General features: G+C 42.1%; 2 protein-coding genes and 1 long non-coding RNA gene across 4 annotated transcripts in view; 2 read left to right on the top strand and 1 right to left on the bottom strand.

The window, feature by feature from the left end:
- Window positions 1–2,229, top strand: part of LOC117947593 (nucleolar protein 4-like) — a 164,258-nt gene extending 162,029 nt beyond the window's left edge. The window contains exon 11 of one of the 2 annotated variants that reach the window (XM_034876665.1): window positions 279–2,229. In XM_034876665.1, coding sequence (XP_034732556.1) covers window positions 279–511 — 233 coding nt within the window. In that variant the 3' untranslated portion in view covers window positions 512–2,229. Of the gene's footprint in view, window positions 1–269 lie in introns of both variants that reach the window. The other variant, XM_034876664.1, reaches the window with a different exon arrangement.
- The window catches only part of LOC117947609, an 18,073-nt gene that overhangs the window by 1,779 nt on the left and 1,450 nt on the right, over window positions 1–14,844 (bottom strand). The window contains exon 2 of the long non-coding RNA XR_004657273.1: window positions 1,956–1,961. This is a non-coding gene — a long non-coding RNA (uncharacterized LOC117947609). The remainder of the gene's footprint in view (window positions 1–1,955; window positions 1,962–14,844) is intronic.
- zgc:194282 (tyrosine-protein kinase Srms) overlaps window positions 11,095–14,844 on the top strand; it is a 26,993-nt gene continuing 23,243 nt past the window's right edge. The window contains exon 1 of the mRNA XM_034876668.1: window positions 11,095–11,999. Coding sequence (XP_034732559.1) covers window positions 11,620–11,999 — 380 coding nt within the window. The 5' untranslated portion in view covers window positions 11,095–11,619. The remainder of the gene's footprint in view (window positions 12,000–14,844) is intronic.

Raw genomic sequence — 14,844 nt, 5'->3', positions numbered from 1 at the left:
CCCCCCCCCCCCCCCCCCCCCCCCAACTTTTTGGACTGCATTTTGAACTGACTGACCTTTCTCTCCTTCCCCTTCTGTCCCCGTTACTCCGGTTCTTCTCTTAATTTCACCTTTTATTTATGTATCCTTTCTCTCCTCCACATCTGGCTCTTCTGTTCTTTCCATCACTTCATCAACCTCCTCCTTATCCCTTCCTCCTTTTCTTCGTCAATCTTTTTGTCTCACTTCTTGCTCCCCCCTCCCTCACTGTGTCTCTCCCCCACCTTCAGGCCCCACAGACCTCAGCATGAAATCACTCTCTTCTGCCAACATCGGTAACTCCTCTGCCTCGGCCAATAACAGCCTGGGTGGGCGGGGAAGCGGGGCCGGCGGAGGGGGCGGGGCCTCGACCCAGCTCAGCCAACCAGAGATCACAGCCGTGCGTCAGCTGATTGCGGGCTACCGGGAGTCGGCCGCCTTCCTGCTTCGCTCGGCAGACGAGTTGGAGAACCTCATCCTGCAGCAGAACTGATCTGGGGGAGACGTCGGAGAACCCACACACATACACACACACACACACACACACACACACACCCACAAACACACACACACACACACACACACACACACACACATACACATGCACGCATACACTTCCCATAAATGTTTTGTGTCTGGCTGCGTCCCCTGTCTCTCCTCATTGACGCTGAACACCAGACCTCTTTTTTTGCCATTCCCTGCCTTCTCTTTGAAAACGAGTGAGGAAGATGAATCCAAACCCCACCATCCCTAAAACAACCCCCACAACCTCCATCCATCCATTTTGAAAAGAGAAAACTAAGAAAAAATAAGTTTTTAGACTCTCTTCCTCTCCTCACAAACAGCTGTAAACTCCGAGCCACGGAGTGTGGAGGGAAGGAAGAAAGAAGCAGAGAGGCCTGGAAGAAGAGTGAAAGAGATGTTTCTGCTGCTGTGGTTTCAGGAAAAAAAAGAAAAAACCAAGGGGAGTTTTGATTGATGAGTGCCCCGTCCATCGCCATCTTATGATCACAACATTTTAAAAATAAATAATGACTCCCTGAATTGGTACTATTGAACCGTTTTTTAAATAATAAGTGCTTTTTGATTTGATTGTATATTTAATTTGTTCTGTTTTTGGGGAGTCCAGTGAGCATTTGTTGAGTTTTTTTTTTTTACTCTTCCCAAGTGACTGAAAGAAAGAAGCAGTTTGACTTATCTAAACAGATAGCACTAATATACAGAAAGAGACTTTGGATGGAAACTGGAAAAGAAAAAGAGTTGTGAGAGACCTTTTTTGTGCTCGCTTGTATATAAGCTCTCTGTGTCCTTTAGCACTTTCCCTCACCTGGAACCCCGGTCCTCCTCACCCCTTTTACCCAGGGAGCAACTTGCTACTTATGCATCCAAGACGCCATGTTGACCACCAGGAAATACCTCAGATCAGACCTGCCAACTCCGTTTTCAGTTCCTCTCACACACTCTGCAAGTGAATGGTAACATTCCCACCACAAGTCAGTTTACTTCTATTTTACCACTGATGTCTTCAAGGTTTATATATTTTGGGGGGGAGAATCAAACTGTCTTTCACAAAAAGACGTGAAGTGTCGAAACGACGAAGCATTTTAAGAACCGATGATGTAAACACTGAAATCTTTTTCTTTCATGTGTGCGGGTTCATCTGTGTGCTGCTGTATATAATCACTTCATCTAGAAAACTTGAGAAGAATCCAAGTTGAACGGTGAATTTCTCCTTAAATGAGAGGGAGGAGGGTGTGTGTGAGAAGGGGGGAGGGGGGGGGGGGGGGGGGGGGGGGGGGGGGTTCTTAAGTGAAAGGGGGTTTAAATGTTGGTCACTGACGACAATTTGACCTCCTGCTTCTACTTTTTACAAATGTACAGTAGATCATTGTTCTGTTCAACGCCCCTCCTCTTCTTCTTCTCTCAATTGGACCTACTCGTCCCTTCTTCTCCTTGGACCTAACTCCCCCACTCCCCTCCCGGTCCAGGTTTCAAAGGAAGAGGAGGACCACTCTGTCTTACTGTGTTTGTCTGTTAAACTCGGAAATGGCCATTTCTATTGTTATTATTATTGCTATTATTATAATTATAATGATGAACGTTCATGTGGTTGCTGCTAAACAAAAAAACGGACCTTCTGCCATAGACCTGAAACCTCAACAAAGCCGGGCGTAAGCTAGCCGCTGTGCCCCGGGAAAACCCGATCGAAAACCCCAGACCTCGACTGCACCTCGACCACGACAAAGCAAAAACAAAGACCCCCAGGAGGACGAAGTGAAGACGCTCCTACCTGTGTCCACTCGTCCGTTCCGTCTCTCCCAGACCTGCTGGTTGGTGGCTTTGTTTTTTGCTTCATAGGGCTTGATTCATGTTGTGTTCTGTGACTTTCTAACTGTGACTTCTTTTGGATTTTCTTCCCATGATTCCATGGTGTATTACACCTTCACTGTGGCACTCCATATCAGGCCAACGAGTACACACTGGAAAACCCTCAAGGGAGAAACAACTCTGTTTTGTGATGAATGATAATTCAACCCAGAAGGAAAGAAAGGCGTTGGCACTAAATGACTGCAGATAACTTTTAAAAGATCTTGTCAGCCATGTTGATAATACGCCTTATGAAGGTAGTTTTTGTTGTAAGAGCTTTGACAAGGATATTTATTGAATAGCTGGTGTACCTGTTGTCCTGGCCACAGTTCAGCCACAGCTTGACATTTCCGAAATATAAAAGAGTGAAGTGAGAAATTATGAACCAACCAGGGCTGCTCTATTATGGAAACAAATCGTAATTCCCGATTACTTTGGTCAGTATTGAAATCTCAATTATTTAACACAATTAGGCCTACTCACTGACTTTTGGAAAGATGTTGCAACTATTGAACTTAAAACAAAAAATTAAACAAATCAAAAATGAAAACACCTAGAACTGTGAAATTTCCCTAACTACTTTTCCCATTCAGAACGCAAGACAACGAGTATTCTACTGGCAAAACGTAATGTGCAAAATAATCTTTTTTCTTGATTATTGGGTTATTGTGATCATAAGGAGCTGAAATCGTAATCGCGAGTAAAATTTTGATTAATTGCTCAGCCCTAGAAACAACTCTAAGTAAAAAACAACAACCAAAAAACCCAAATTGTGTGGTTGGAGTAGCTCCTAGCTTCGGTAGCTGTAATACAGAAAACCAAGTTAAGCCCCCCCCCGAGGCGTTGCTCCGTGCGCTGTGCCTCTACTCTGCTTTCTACTGTGCTTTCTCCTGCATTCCACTGTCCTGTCACCTTGATCTGATCCTTTTTTTGCACACTGAGCGAAGCAACAGTCATCTTTGATTTGAAGGGGGGAGCTGTGTGTGTGTATGCATGTTTCCCAGGAGGACCCCACCCCCCCATCCCGAGTTGTACGGCTGAAGTCAGACGAGAGCAGTGCAAGAGGTGTGGTGTGTTTTTTTTTGTTGCAATGCACATGATAATCATAGCATTTCCTGGTGTTTGGATGGTTTGTGTTGGCGGCCCACGGCGACGGTCATCAATCTGGATCGGACGGACTTGCCGTCACAAACTTTCACGGATTTACATTTGTGTGCAATGTCAGCACCGCCGCATCAAATTGAGATTAGCTTGAAATGTTGAAAATTTAAATGATTTAATTCATGGCAGATTAGAATGAAGAATTTGAGTTTGTAATTTTATCACTAAACGAGGGGGGCTCTGTTTAAAGTGTACTGATTACTGAATGACTTGAGAGAAATATGCAAAAATGAATGACCCAACTGGGGTGGGGGGGCTGATGTTGTTAGAGTCCGACATGTTGGGGTCCCAACAGTCACATTTAAAAAAGATTGATGTGTTTTCACTAGCATTTGATTTAGTTTGTTAAAGGTGAGATTCATCCGCCCTTTGAAATAGAAAAAACATTGTGAGCCCCACTGAGGTACAATCATCCCCCCCTAATTTGAGTGTCTTTTTTAATTACTGTAAATACTGGAGGGCAGATTGAAACATTTTGATTTGGTTTGAGTGTGATGCGATTGCCTTCGATAACCCCAACATGACATCCCAGTGGGCGGCCGGCCTCCTGTTCGATCCTCACTGTGCTCTCAGACACTGCCTGTTTTGGTTGAGTCTGCCTGGTTCTCAGTGTTGGGGAGATTCGGCCCCTTCGGGACAACTCGATTGCTCCAGGCGCGCTCAGTTGGTCTCAGAAAGAATTTTTTTAAGAAGTTTGGTTATTGCCCCCTCTGCTCGGTCTGAGGGACCTTAGTCACGCCGTGGTTGGCACTTTGTCTTTTCATGTTGTTAATAATCTTTCAACATTTTGTAATGCAAGTGGTCTTGTTCTGCATTGCCTCTTGGCTCTGTTTTCAGGCTTTAGAAAATCTAGCCTGTGAGGCGAGACTTCGGCCAATCATAGGTCATTTTCAGAGAGAGAGAGAGAGAGAGAGAGAGCATTCCTATTGGCTGTTCCTGTGTTCTCACTCTACTACTCTGCTTTCTACACCACTGCTGATGTTTCTCTTCTCATCAGGTATTAGTCTCATTTATATTAAAGATGGAGGCTCATCACAGATACACAAAAACACTCAACACAAACGCCTGCTGAGACTTTTTAATGGACTCCACATTTAAAGGCAGTAATGTGCCACAGAATTTCCCAACCAGTAGACAGCTCTGGTGGGGTGACATGCACCGAATCCTCATCCCATTTGAGTCGGCCAGGCCGGTGCTGTAAACTCTTTGTGTCTGTTGGAGCAGTTGTGATGTGATGCTGGTCCCTCATGTCGCAGCAGGAACCCAATAGACTTCCAATCCACTTTGACTTACAGTTCTGTTGATTTCAGGTCGTTCTAACAGCCATAACTTACAGTGTATTATAGGTTTGAAATAGTTCAATGTTGGTTTATTATCTGCACTTGAAGGATGATGTAACTTCCAATCAAACAGAAAGGAATGGAGCCACAGTTGGAGATCCTAATGCAGCGGGAACAACAAGCTAACCCGATGGTCAGGACATTTAATTATCATTGAATTGTGTTTCTTAAACTGCACCTTGGAGCCTTAAATTAGTCTTGGTTTTTTTCATATTGGTTTAATGGACAAAAAGTAGTTTATTACTTTAGATTTGAAAAAGAATTTTGTGTAAACAGTGAAGAGGGCCTTAAACTCCTCAGTTTGATTCTTGCTACTGTCAGCTCAGAACTCCTCGGGCCATCTGGGATGATTTCCTTTTTACCAAACTCTACTGAACCGCTGAGATCGTCCCGGAAGGAAACTAAGTGCCCTGCGTTGAATTCTTGGCCAGGCTGTCACTGATGTTAGAGTACTTCTGTCAAAACATTTGGGCCTTTTATCTCACGTGTTTGTTAGTGTCAAAGTTCTCCGCCAACCTCAGAAAAGGTGTTTCTGAGCCCAGGTTAGTTTATTTTAAAGCTGCAAAATAGCACCACACGGAAAAAACTGTACAAAAAATAAATAGGCAAATGACAATCTGTAGAAAGGTGTAATTTGCTCACTGTTTCCTTTCCATTCCTTCTGTCTGCCTGTTGGATCCAGTGGGACAGACCGGGCCAATCATCTGAGTCTTTTTAGGCATAATCAGAGCGCTCGTTCTCCAAAACTCCTCCTGTCGTTGTCAACGTCTCCACCGGCTCAGCGAACGGTCTGATTTCTATTTTTTAGAATTATTATTATCACTGTTCTGAATCTTCTTAACATTATTATTTTATAAATATATTTTGTAGTGTAAGTAAAGTGGTCTTTTTTGAAAAAAAGATATTTTGTAGAATACTCCCACAGCTTCACTCTGTATGCCTATACTGCACATTCCAAACATGGATTTCAACCAACACGGGGCCTGACCGGCATCCCCCCGACATTTATCCCATCTTTGATATGTACGATGGAAGAAGTGAAAGCCCCATATTGACCTTTACTGTCCCAGTAACTGAGTGTAATGTCCCTTTATTTAATGTAAAAAAAAGGATTCCATGTTTTGAGTAAAGGTCACGGCGACTTCACAGAGGTGCAAACATGGACGCAGCTGAGAACAGAGCAGATGAGAGCAGTTGGAAAAGGGAAAGGTCTGACCTCATGTGGATAATATATATATCCTCTGTAAAACTTTTAGTCTTCAGTGGAAAACAAGAGCATGTTCATAGAAGAGCTTTAGGGATACGTGTGAAGAAATGTAATATTTAAGTTTAACAATTCTGAGAAAAAAGTCTGAATTCTGACTTTTTTTAAAGTCTAAAGTCATAATTCTGAGTATAAACTCAGAATTCAGAATTTTGTTTTAAAAGCTTCTTTTTTTTTTTAATAAATTCTGACTTTACACTCAGAACTCAAATTTATGTTTTCAGATGTGGACCTATTTCTCTTCGGTACCATCAGAGTATTGGAATGATGATACATTTTTATTCAAAATGACCTCCACAACTTTCTGTAGAGATTCTTCTCTTGGATATTTAAAGGCTGCCTATGAAGACAAATGTTTTACATATTTCAACCAATTGTAGGAAGCCATTCTGTTTTTCAAAAGAGAATATGATTCATCTCAATGGACTGTGAGCTGTTTTCTTCCCCCAGCCCAACAAATGTTTGACTGGATGGTAAAATATGGTACTTTAACAATGTTTTTCTTAATTTCTTAATACATGGTGCAAATCTTTACATTTCCTAGAAGATCATTTTGGGGAAGGAAAACCTTATCCTTCACTTTTAAGTTAGTTTCTTTCTTTCTTTTGTTTTAACAACTTCAGATCTTTAAAGGCAAAGCCATTTTGGGACATATGCCCAGAGTTATGTCTGTGCGTTAAATATGAAGCTGCAGCCAACCAGCGGTTGACGCTAATCTTAGCTTAGCATAAAGACTGGAAACAAAGGTGGCCTGGCTCTGTCTAAAGGTAACAACATCGTCTCATTAGCAGCTCTAAACCTCACTGAAGCAAGGTGCAAAGCCAGGCTAGCTGTTTCCCCCTGCTTCCAGTCTTTATGCTAAGCTAAGCTAAGCCCCTGCTGGCTGCAGGTTCATGTGTACCAAACAGACATGGTAGTGGTATTCATCTAAATCCATTGAGAGGAATGAGATGAAACCCTCAGATGAGCTGTGATGCCGGCCGGGTCTCGAAAATGATCACACACTTCTTGAGCTAGTCTGGTAACACACAAACACACACACACACACACACATACATATAAAAAAAGAATACAAAAAAACAAGAAACGAAAGAAGAAAAAATAATGGACCTTTTTATTTTTCTACTATGGCAGGGTGTATAGCCTACTGTCAAAATCAAAAAATGGCTTTCTGAGCTGAGTTTTTTTCTAATTTATTTTTGAACTTTTGTTCCTTTTTCGTGGTGCTTTAGAGTCTTTCTTTATTTATTTTTGCGATGTTTGATTCTTTTCTTTGTCTGTCTCCACCTGACTTTGTAAGGGACTCTTGATTGTCTTGCTTTTCCTCCGCCGGGGTTTTGTACCTACAGTAATACCAATGTGAAACCTGTATTCTCCTCATGATTTGACTCAGTGGAAGTGTGATGTTTACATGTACAGATTTATGCGATTCTTTCTGGTTTCTTTTGTTTCCTCTCATCTCTACCCTCCCTCCCCCCATCATCCCTATTTTTAGTTAATCTGACTCCTTCCTTACCCACTGAAGGGAAATGGGACTGCGTCCAAACTCAATTATAACCATTTCACACATAAGCCTACTGCACGAGGGGACACGTTGCCACGTTTGATTTCAGTCGGTCACTTTTCTTCACCGGACTCCTGCTTAGGTCTCTTAGCTTGTACAAATGCCTTGTTAGCAGTCAGTTAGCATGTGTGCTAAAGGTGCAGCTATTCTTTATTGAGGACCACCAGTGCACTGTGGTGCAGCGGTGCAGGAGTTCATGTTGGTGCTTTGGTGAAGAAATGCCACGCGGCTGAAATCAAAAAGCGCTGCGTCCCCCCCGGGCCAAACCAATTGTTTGTTGTTTTTTTGAGGAGGGGGGAGTAGAGCTGTGTGTTTGTTTGGCTCAGCGGGGGCTGACCTCTCGGCTAACTCCACAGCACACAAAATCCCAGTGGGGCCACCGTGACCCCCCAGTGGTGTGCCCGCGATCCGGTGGAGATTCCTCAGTGAATGATAAGCCATGACAGACCCGGGGTGTCGGGTCTCGTAGTCTATTAGTATATTTAGCAAAACTTTAAACTGCAGAAGACAAAACTCAACCTCAGGAAAAAAAGGACATCACTTTTGTAAAAACATGTCTACTGAAGGCCCATTTCCCTCTCTTTGATACCATATAAATTATATCAAAAGTTCTTTTTGTATTTATTGTGTTTATAATTATATATAACAGTGGATACCTTTTTTCCAGTACCTGTGGCTAAATATTTTGATTCTTTAGAAAAGTGTTGATAATATATGTGAAGCAACTTAAACGATCAAGGAAAAAAAATGGAAAAGAAAAGAAAGCTAGGGTTGTTTTTTCTGTTTAGCCCAACAATGAGAACATATCATTCTGGTCCATGACAAAGAAACCAATGATCGATAATACTGAGCTTTTCTTTTGTGTGATGTCACTGCTAAGGCTGAAATGTTTCTGGACTTAAAAAAATATAAAAAAAATATATTGTGACCATTTAGTTTAGTTTTTTTGTTTTCTCCCAAGCTGTACGTCACAAAGCTAAATATACTAATAAAACGGTGTGCTATCTATCAAACAGAGCAACGTGTCTTTTTTATGTTGCACACTAAACGTGCACTGATCATGTTTATCACTCACATTGATGGGGGGGGGAGGGGGACATTTTTGTTTTCCACTCCAGTCTATTTCAGAATTAAATATTGCACTCTTAACTCCACTGTATTTATATGACTGCAGTAGTTGATTTTACTTTCTTTTTTTATTATTATTTTTCAGTAGCGAGGTAAGATCCCATCAGCTAGATAACTCTTTCTCAAGCTTTGGTCAGTCCAAGGCAGGATCAGCTGGGAGAATCAGATATCAGTCTTAGACAGAATTTTTTACTTTAGAAAACTCTCCTTCCTCCTTTATCTTTTCATTTATTTATTACTGCAGTATTTTATTCATTTAGCCAAAAATCCTGGTTCTTTGAGCTTTTAACTTTGTGACCGGAACCAGAACATCAGTCTGTATTATGGAGACTGATGTAACTGTAGCTTATAAAGTCAACGTGTATGCTGAGAAGCTGAGCCTGTCACACATTTAAAGATGCCGTTCCAACTGAAAGATTAAGATTAGAGTTTATACTGAACAGCTTTCATGTTGGATTTGAATCAGATTTAGTCTTTAAACTTTCCTGCTGCTTTAAGATGGTACCTGTCTGGCAGGGTACTATCCACTAATCCAGACAGCTAGGTAGACTATCTGTCCAATCAGAGTTTTCTGTTGATGACTAAAACTTCTTCTGAACGTACACATGTTCCACCAGAACAACTTCCTTCCTGAGACCATTTAGCAGAGGCACCGTGTAACCCCGTCCAAGAGGATTGTGATTGGTTTAAAGAAATGCCAATAAACCAGAGCATGTTTTCCTCCATCCCAGGATACTGTGTGGATTATCCAGACCCTCCTCCTCAGTGCTGTACAGGAAGGTCTGGACATGCGAGACTAAAGGAAGGATAAACTCGAGGACAACTAGACATGGTTAAAGGTGCTCCAAAGACAATTTGTGTCTCATCCAAGAGGTAGAGAAACGCAGCTGTTTAACCTCAGTGGGTCATTGTCAACTTGATTTATTCAGCTTTGTTCATGCGTGCTCCTGGACGTCGGAACCACGTCATAGTTGTTGTCAGAGACACGCAAGGCCAAGTATGTGGATGACTCAAATTTTTGATTAAGGCAGCTTCTGTCCTTCATAGTCTTATGAGAATAAAGGTGGATTTCTTATGAAAATACCAAAATCAACAATACTTTTTTGACTTCTGTACTCACAAACATATAGATTGACTTTAAAACAGCATCAACGAAACAGCTGCTCACTGTAGTTTTAGTCAAATTAACAGGAGGAAATGGTGCATTTGTTGGGGACTATTTTTAGCCGCGGATTATTCCACATTTGGGGCTGAAGTGAGTATTAGGCTGCTGGCAGCAGGACGGTGTATGCGGGACTGAGGCAGAATAACACAGTGTGTGTGTTCATGGGGATGCAGGAAAATGTCAACCATGCAACACAGTTGCTCACTGATGTGTTTCTAACAACAATGGAGCTTGCAGCGCGTTGTAAGATGATCTTTCACACGGTACTTTTCTCTTTGACTACTGCTTTGTTTGTGTTTTGTCTCATTTGGGAGCAACACAACCATAAGAGATCTACATCCTCTACATCTCTTCTCAGAACATCATCCAACCGAGCACAAAGAGGTGATAATAATAATTAGAGGCAACTGTATCCTACAGTAGGCCTACTGATGCGGAACTGATGCAGGATAAAAGGCATAAAGGGAGGGAGACTGTAAAGACTGCAGGCATTAGACTCTATAAATAAAAAGCCAGAGGAAGATGATATTAAAATATTGCGAAAGTGTAAAAAAGACTCTTCAGCGCTTTTAGACTCTGGTATTCCAGTCAATTAGTTGTATTGCTCCTATAGTATGAGTTCCCAGGGCCGAGCTGTTGTCTTTAAATCACTTGTTTTCTCCAACCACCATTATATATGTTAAATTCATTATCATATAAAACACCACACGATAAATGGTTGTTGTTCTTCGCTACAGACCCACCTTTAATTCATAACCATCCTTCATGAAGCCATAATGATTCAATCAAACTGGTAAAGTGAATAAAACTAATAGGTCAATATGAAGACTTTACACAACGGAAGTGTGTTCATGATGTAGCCTAATAAAGATAAATAATAAATAATTAAAACAATTGTATTAAGTACTTGACATTCACGAGGTTGGTGGAAACTGTTTAGCAAACAGACAATAACCTTCAGGGAAAACTGTCCAAGAGCCAAAAAGGCGTGCGGACGCGCGCAAACACACAAACACACACACTAAAACACACACACACACACACTCCTCTTAGCCTACGTCAGCAGGTGTGTGAGCTGCAGGAGGTGTGCGGAGCGCCAAACTAAAACTTTGGACACGAACCACCGCTTTACATCTTTTTCCGTTCCTCTCGTGGATTAAACACCTGCGCATCAGCTGATGCAGCCGTTTACCGTTCGCACCAGATAACAATGGATTAACATTTTCTCTGGAGCCATGCTCACGTTCTTGGTTCGTCTTGGCTCGAGCCACCGAGTCCTCGCAGGGAACCTATCCGAGTTGGATGCCCTCCCCTCCCGTTTCCTTTCCGCATTCCCGCAGCCACCGTGCGCAATGCAGGCGTGGAGCTCAGATCCGTGAACTCAACAGAAAAGAAAACCGGTTACTCCAGCTAATCTACCCAAGTATTGCTGGCGGTGCATTATGTTTGCAGCCAGAGGAAGAGAGGAAGCCCGGAGGACTGACAGGCTGCTCGCTGTAGGCTGGACAAGGCCGTTTTCAGCGCACTGAGAAAGCCCGAAACGCGTTTAATTGATCGGTGTTACGCTAAAACCTGGAATAAGCCGCGGCCGCGCGCTCATTCATGTCCCGGGATGGAGGATTGCTGTCGCACCTGTATGCCGTGTTTAAGTCGGCTGTGGAACTGCATATGGCCGGACGTCCGCTACCCAAACGTGCCCAACAACAACCATGTCATCGCCAACCCGGACGCGAAGACGGCGGAGATCCGCACCGTGTACGGGGACATCCGCATCCCGTCGCCAAAGAAGCGGCCGGTGCAGCTTTACGCGGCGCTCTTCGACTTCGAGGCCCGCAGCGACGACGAGCTGACGGTGAAGGAGGGGGACAAGCTGTCGGTGATCGAGAAGCGGGGGGAGTACGTGCTGGCCAAGAAGCTGACTGGGTCTCTGGAGTCCGGACTGATCCCGGCCAACTACGTGGCTCTGCTGCAGGACGAGTTCGCCAAACACAAGTGAGTGTTGGAAAAACATCCTCTGCTCACAGCTCTTCTCTTTTTCTTTATGATTCTACGGTGCTGATGGTAGAACAACTGGCGTTTGATTTGCTGTGAGACTAAAAACATAATGTCCTCGGGTCAAGTGTAGCCTACCGTTTTCCAATTTTCTGAATATAAAATATGGGGTTCCTTTGACAAAATTATCCACAAGTATAATCGATCAATCAATTTCTGGGGGTTTAACTAAAACATTAGCTACAATGAAATATTAATGACATTATAGACCATAAGGTCCAACAATAAGTGTATAACAATAGAAATATGTTGAGATGAAACTGGCTTAGAAGATGTAACACAACATTTTAATTAAATGATCATTTATAGTTCATAAACAGACAAAACACCAGTGTTTTGACCCGGTTACCCCCCAGAGTTGCCTTAATATATTCAACATGTGAAGACAGATCCAGAGAGACATGTATTGTAGAGGGACAGGCTCAGGGGTCAGTGTCTTGCCCAAGGACCCTTTGACATGGGACTGCAGTGCCGGGGATCAAACCTCCAACCTTTCGATTGGCAGGCGACCGCAACCGCCCCTGATCTGAAGACACAGATACAGAGAGACATGTAGAGGGACAGGTCTGAAGACACAGCTAGAGAGAGACATGTAGAGGGAGAGGTCTGATGACACACATACAGAGAGACACATAGAGGGACAGGTCTGAAGAAACAGATACAGAGAGACATAGAGGGACAGGTCTGAAGAAACAGATACAAAGAGACATGTAGAGGGACAGGAGGTTAACTGTTGGCAGTATAGGAACATAATCTTAAATCCTGTTCCCATTCTGAAAACTGACCGAGGTTTGACCTGCTGTGAAAGATATCAGTGTTGATATCAAAATATCAATATGAACCGGTTCAGTCACCATTGCAAAAACTAAATGGATCCCAGTGTCTGCTCTTGTAGAGAAATGTCATTTTTCCTTCCTGACAGATTTCTAGTTATGTTAAATCATATCTACGATTAGTCAATTAGTTGGTTAGTCAACCAACTAAAAATGGTTTTGAAAGATGATTTTTATTGATTTACTTTATTATTACAACTGTTTTTATGTCATTTGAAATGTAATAATTTTGAAGAAGTCTCTAAAAATGACCGCTTAAAATTAAAAAATAAAAGCTTCAATTATTTTTACACTATGACATGCTGCTTTTTGGATGCTTTTATAAACGCCTCAGTGAGGCCTATATGTATCTGAAGTCTCTTTTATATAGACCTTAGTGGTCCCTAATACTGTATCTGAAGTCTGTTTAAATAGACCTTAGTGATCCCCTAATACTGTATCTGAAGTCTCTTTTATATAGACATTAGTGGTCCCCTGATACTGTATCTGAAGTCTCTTTTATATAGACCTTAGTGGTCCCCTAATACTGTATCAGAAGTCTATTTAATATAGGCCTCAGTGGTCCCTAATACTCTGTCTGAAGTCTCTATTATATAGACCTTAGTGGTCCCCTAGTACATATCTGAAGTCTCTTTTATATAGACCTTAGTGGTCCCCTTATACTGTATCGGAAGTCTGTTTAAAGAGACATAAGTGGTCCCAAATACTGTATCTGAAGTCTCTTTTATATAGAACTGCCTGACCAACTGCCACTTTGCTTGTTTGAAAGCCATGATGTCTCTCTCTCATGGACGGGCCACATTCTCTGGGCGGACAAAGCAGAGAAAGGGGAGGTAACCTTGCCCCTTTTGACCGCATAACGCATATTTATGTTAATAAAAATCTTTAAATGCGAAGTTTTCATGCCACAGGACCTTTATGTAATGTGTGAAAGCAAACATGGCAAACCCCCACTGGTTCAACCCTCCCAAATGTGAATATTTAATTTGTTTTTTTTAGTCTTTATCAAAATCAAATTAAATTTTGTTCAAGTTTTGGACCATTGGTTGGACAAGACCATCAACCTGATCTTAAAATAGTTAGGTGTGCTGCTAATTGTAGGCTATGTTCTTTCAATTATTGTTTAATCGTTTTCTTGATTGATGGTTTGATTCATTGTATGTCTGAAATTGGTCCCAAAAAAAAAACATCCCAAAAACAAGGCTGACATTGAAACAGCTCATTTTGTCCAACAGAGAGTCTGAAATCCAAAGCTATTCAATTTACTGTCACAGATTACTTAAAAAAAAAAAAAGTATTCACAACCAGGGAATTTTGCAATTTTGGGATGTAAAATGACCAACATGATTAATCAGATATCTTAAAATCTATCTTAAAAAAAGTTAACATGGAGCCTATCGCCATCCTCCTGGCATCCAAAGCAAAGTTAACAACCTAAAACAACCTCTGCTGCTGCTGTAGAACCAGACTGGAGCTAAAAGTAGCTGCGAGGCTGCAGCTGCAGATCCTCTATTATTCATTCAGCCTGCAGGGAATCATCATGTTTCAGCTAACGGTTGGCTTGTCTGTCTGTGTTCATGCCTCTGATCCAACACTGACTCCACATGTCCCTCTGTCACACCATGACAAAAACTATGTTAAGCCCCCCAAAAAAAAGAGTTGTTACGTTTTTATTAGTCTATGTCCTCGATTTTGCCTCTGTTGCCGCTGGAAAATCATCCTTATTTCACAGTTATGTCAGATATTGTCCTGGACTTTCTTTATCTTGGCATTCTAACCTCTGGTGGATTTCTGAGGACTAAAGTTACCTGGTAATTAGATCTCTGCAGGGTAAATCCAGACAGCTACAGGGGTGTGAAAAAGTGTTTGCCCCATTCCTCATTTCCTGTTCCTTTGCATGTTTGTCACACTTAAGTGTGTCGGAACATCAAACCAATTTAAACAATAGTCAA

This window comes from Etheostoma cragini, chromosome 7, assembly GCF_013103735.1.
Source record: "Etheostoma cragini isolate CJK2018 chromosome 7, CSU_Ecrag_1.0, whole genome shotgun sequence".
Taxonomy (NCBI): domain Eukaryota; kingdom Metazoa; phylum Chordata; class Actinopteri; order Perciformes; family Percidae; genus Etheostoma; species Etheostoma cragini.
This window is presented reverse-complemented; position numbering and strand designations above follow the sequence as displayed.